The sequence below is a fragment of the Leuciscus leuciscus genome, assembly GCF_965113295.1.
Source record: "Leuciscus leuciscus genome assembly, chromosome: 14".
NCBI lineage: Eukaryota > Metazoa > Chordata > Actinopteri > Cypriniformes > Leuciscidae > Leuciscus > Leuciscus leuciscus.
The window spans coordinates 31,881,456-31,885,581 of record NC_138738.1 but is presented as its reverse complement, the minus strand read 5'-3'; the positions used below and the strand labels follow the sequence as shown (position 1 = coordinate 31,885,581).

Sequence of the window (4,126 nt, the reverse complement as noted above, 5' to 3'; positions counted from 1 at the left end):
ACCGAAACTGTTCTTTAACAGTTCTTCAAAATATCTTATTCTATGTTTCACAGAAGAAAGAAATGCATACAGGTTTGCAATGACTTTGATTGAGAGAACGATGACAGAAGTTTCATCATAGGTGGACAATCCCTTTAAGTCATTTTCCATATTCTGACCACCAGGTGACGCCATACAGATAACATCCATGATAATTATGCATTTCATATTTCATTACTTTCAAATTACAATCATTTCAATCTTCAAGCCCAAGTCATCTGACTTTACTTAAAACCTTTTATCAAAATATAAACTTTTAACTGTCATATTTAATTTTATCCCGCTATTGTTTCTGTTATAGCCTCTCTGTAAAGGATGTCCTCTCCAGGTCAAATAAAACATAAATCAATGATTTTGTGAATACATTTATTTGGGGCGAATAAACAGTTTTGTGAGACAAAGGGCATATTATGTTTGAATTTTTTAATTATAAAACTTGTGGATACCAAAAGTTCTTTCAGCATAATTTAAACTCTTTCAAAATGTGTTCCCTTTACATCAACTGTTTACTTTACATGAATGAGAAACAAAACCATATTTACATGTGATACATTGTTAAAATGACTCTAAATACGCTGAGAAATAAAGATGGCAGCTTTACAGCCAACCTGTATAGCTGTTTTCAAAAGAAAGTATCCTGGCACCTAAAGAGGGACAAACAAATTAATAAAATACTCTGCAAAACAGTGTAACATGTACATTTCCCATGATTCCAACAAGGAAACCCAAATACAAAACTCACCGACTCAGCGTCATGCTCCAGTCCTGTGTCATGATGTTCTATTTCATCATCACGAAATTCTTTAATAATCTGATTGAATTAAAAACATTTAGTTTATGTTTTAGTGTGTATTTTAGATTTCCACCTTCTTGCATTTTGCTAAAAAAAAATTAAAACAAGATGAAGTCACCAGATGCACAAGTATTCTAAGTGAAGCCCAAACACACATGCTTTATTAGTATTTTTTTTAATGAATAAAATATCACAGAAAGTTTAAATTGAATGAAGGTTAGTGTTATAAAGAACGACAAGTCTGGTCAAACAAATTTTTTTCGCAATTGCGAGTTTAAATCTCACAATTCTGACTTCTCAATTCTGACTTTATAACATACAATTCTGAGTTTATATCTCGCAATTCTGACTTTATAATACGCAATTGTGACTTTATATCATGCAATTCTGACTTTATATCTCACAATTCTGAGAAATAAAATCAGAATTGCGAGATGTAAACTCACAATTGTGAGATAAAAGTCGCAATTATCTTTTAAAATGTTTTATTCTGTGGCGGAAAAAAGCTTCCATAGCAGCGCACTTTCCTCTCAATAACAAAATAAACACCACAAAAATGGCAGTGGTGAGAAAGTGTGCTCTCCATCGTGTTCATGTTATTACTGTCTGACCTTGACGGACTGAACAGAATGAATTAGTGATGGGTTGGTCATGAACGATTCGTTCATTTTGAACGAATCTTTAATATGACTCGGGACTACCGAGTTGTCTCAGAAAGTGATTCGTTCATATTGTGTTGACCGCGCACGTGCAACATCCAACATCATCTCTCGAGTCTTTGGGTTCGGGTCCGAGTCTTTCATTTTTCCTGTCAGTCCCATAGAGGCTCTGCTGTCAGTACCGGAAAGAGAAATGATTAGTTCACCTCTCAAGTCTTCGGGTCTGATTCTTCTGAGTCTTTCGTTCTTTTGTCAGAACGAATGACTCGAACCCGAAGGCTCAAAAGATGAACTTATCAATTCTGTATCCGGTACCGACTGCATAGCTCAGCCTATATGGGGCTGTCACGTGATGAACGAATGACTCGAACCCGAAGTCGATAAGACTCGAAACGTGAACTAATCAACTCTGCAAAGCTCAGTTTATGAGGATGTCACAGGATGAACGAACAGCTTCAGGAGGTGAGGTAAACTAACAGACTGCATAGCCAGAAGACCAAGATAAATTAATTAATCGTTTCTGTTTCTCAAAATTTGGCCTTTTCCTTGCATTGCAATTTTTTTCTTATACTAAATGCGATCAACATTTGATGTGTTTGGAGAATTTGGCTAACATGTAACATTTTAAATATATTCTGCTGAAATGAAACGAAATGACTCGAAAAAAGATTTGTTCATTTTGATGAACAAGATTCAAAGATCCGAGTCAGTAAAATGATCCGAACTTCCTACTATTACAATGAACTGCGTCAAAGAAGGCGGAGCCCTAGAGCACACCCACCTTATTATGTAATCGCCACTGACCAATGGTAGTTTGAAGGCATTTCCAGCCGGAGTGAACTTTTACAGAAAATTTCGAACTCCCGAAACAAACTCCAAACAACGTTTTGGCCTGATTTTGTTCACACCAGTTCATTTGAAGTATATCAAGTCCTTTATTGTAAGTGTGCAAGCACAGCACTGGTATAAGCACACACATTACCTGTAATAATGCTGTATATCTCTCTGGATCAGTCTCCATAAGTGTTCGGATTTGGCTGTTGTAGTGCTCTGAGATGCTCTCCTCTACTGCAACAGTGCAAGCCATGGCACCTTCCTTACCCAGAAGAGCAGTACAGGCCCCTGAAACCACGGAGGTAAGAGGAAATTATTACAAGCTACAGTGCAAAAGCAAGTAAATAAGCATGTATCCATAAGAACGTACCTAATGCAAAACCAGCGATATTCCATAGCGGCAACAATAATGTTGGTCGAACCCGATGCTCACCCAGGATCTCGTTAAACTTTTCCAAATGTATTTTCTCTTGGTCCCACATATGCTGCAGATGTGAAAAGCACATTTACATCAGTTATTCCATTAAACTTGGCATATGTGCATTTAAAGTCATTATTAGATTGACGTTCAGTACTTGGATTAGAGGCCCTGTCTGAGTTCTTCCGAGAACTGCCATCTGACCAGCGTAGATGCGATTGGCTCCGTACTCTCCTGCATGGTCAACCCTCAACATACTGTCCAGCATGGCTTTCTCCTCTTCATCACGTGGTGGAGGAAGGACGCTGTATCTTCTACATAACATGGAGCCATTTACTGCACACATACAAACACAATAACTCTGTAAGACAAAGAATACTCACTTTGCCTCTAAATATACAAAAGGTTGGACACTCCTTCTCACGGTTTTTTATTACTATTTCCACATTTTTAAATAATAGTAATCACTTAACAAACTATGAAACAGCAAAAATGAAAATATGGGAATTTCTGTATGTAGTACTCGTGACCATAATGTACAGTCTGGTGCACCCAAGACTTTTTTAGAAGCTAGAATTAGAATTTTCTGAAGGCTAAGCAATTCCATAATGACCATTTGTTGAAAGGCCTTATTTTGAACCCAGTTAGTAAATTTATATTCATTACATTAGGAGGACAATAATAATGTGGACACAGTATCAGCATTCACATATCTGCATTCGAAAAATGTTCTTATATGCAAGTTTCTGAAATATTAAGATGAACTAAAGTTACACAATCTCTAAAATAAAAATGTCATTTAAATAACGAACTTTGATTGTTCCCCCCCCCCCCCCCACTGTTCTTATTACCAGGTAAGGCCATCACTAAAAGTAATCATTTTAACAGTATAACACCTGAAGTTCGAGGAATTGTTTTCTTGACATCAGTGTGTGATCCAGCTGTCATGAGCTCACACATACATGCACATACATACCTCTGTTTACTGCGCGACAGTTCCTTACGCTTGATGGACAGAAAACAAGACTAAGGTCAGGTCTCAAAGCACACTTCGCGGCTCTCTGCATGTCTAGAAATGATACAATTATATATCGCACTGTAAAGAGAAAAATGATGTATTAGTACTGAAGGTTGTGGCGCTTTTAAGTGACGTCATCGCGTCGCTACTTGCTGGTGCATGCTGGTGGAAAGGGCCATAGAACATAAAGTATTTATTATGTCTATGGAAAGGGCACTCTATAATATGTCACAGAGAACATGGTTTGTGGAAACAACCATAACAAACAAAGAAAACTGTTTGTAAAGAATGTGTATCACAAAATATTCCTTGTGTATTTTTCAATATTTTTTCAATATTTCACGGAATGGCCCATAGGTGGCACT

At 37.0% G+C, this 4,126-nt stretch overlaps 1 protein-coding gene across 1 annotated transcript; it reads right to left on the bottom strand.

The window, feature by feature from the left end:
- Positions 1 to 391: 391 nt before the first annotated feature.
- On the bottom strand, positions 392 to 3,909 carry coq7 (coenzyme Q7 homolog, ubiquinone (yeast)). Its single transcript, XM_082135967.1, has 6 exons — positions 3,720 to 3,909; positions 2,901 to 3,079; positions 2,696 to 2,810; positions 2,474 to 2,613; positions 782 to 850; positions 392 to 683 (listed from the first exon to the last, which is right to left on the bottom strand). The coding sequence occupies exons 1-6, from the start codon at positions 3,808 to 3,810 to the stop codon at positions 606 to 608; spliced, it is 672 nt and encodes a 223-aa protein (XP_081992093.1). The 5' UTR covers positions 3,811 to 3,909; the 3' UTR covers positions 392 to 605.
- Positions 3,910 to 4,126: the final 217 nt, after the last annotated feature.

What these genes read in the sequence shown, in the direction of transcription:
- coq7 (XM_082135967.1), bottom strand. Translation starts at nt 3,810, where the DNA reads ATGCAGAGAGCCGCGAAGTGTGCTTTGAGACCTGACCTTAGTCTTGTT. An exon ending in AGACAGGGCCTCTAATCCAA is followed by an intron (nt 2,811 to 2,900) that starts GTACTGAACGTC and finishes TCACATCTGCAG; the next exon opens with CATATGTGGGACCAAGAGAA. An exon ending in TATCGCTGGTTTTGCATTAG is followed by an intron (nt 2,614 to 2,695) that starts GTACGTTCTTAT and finishes CCGTGGTTTCAG; the next exon opens with GGGCCTGTACTGCTCTTCTG.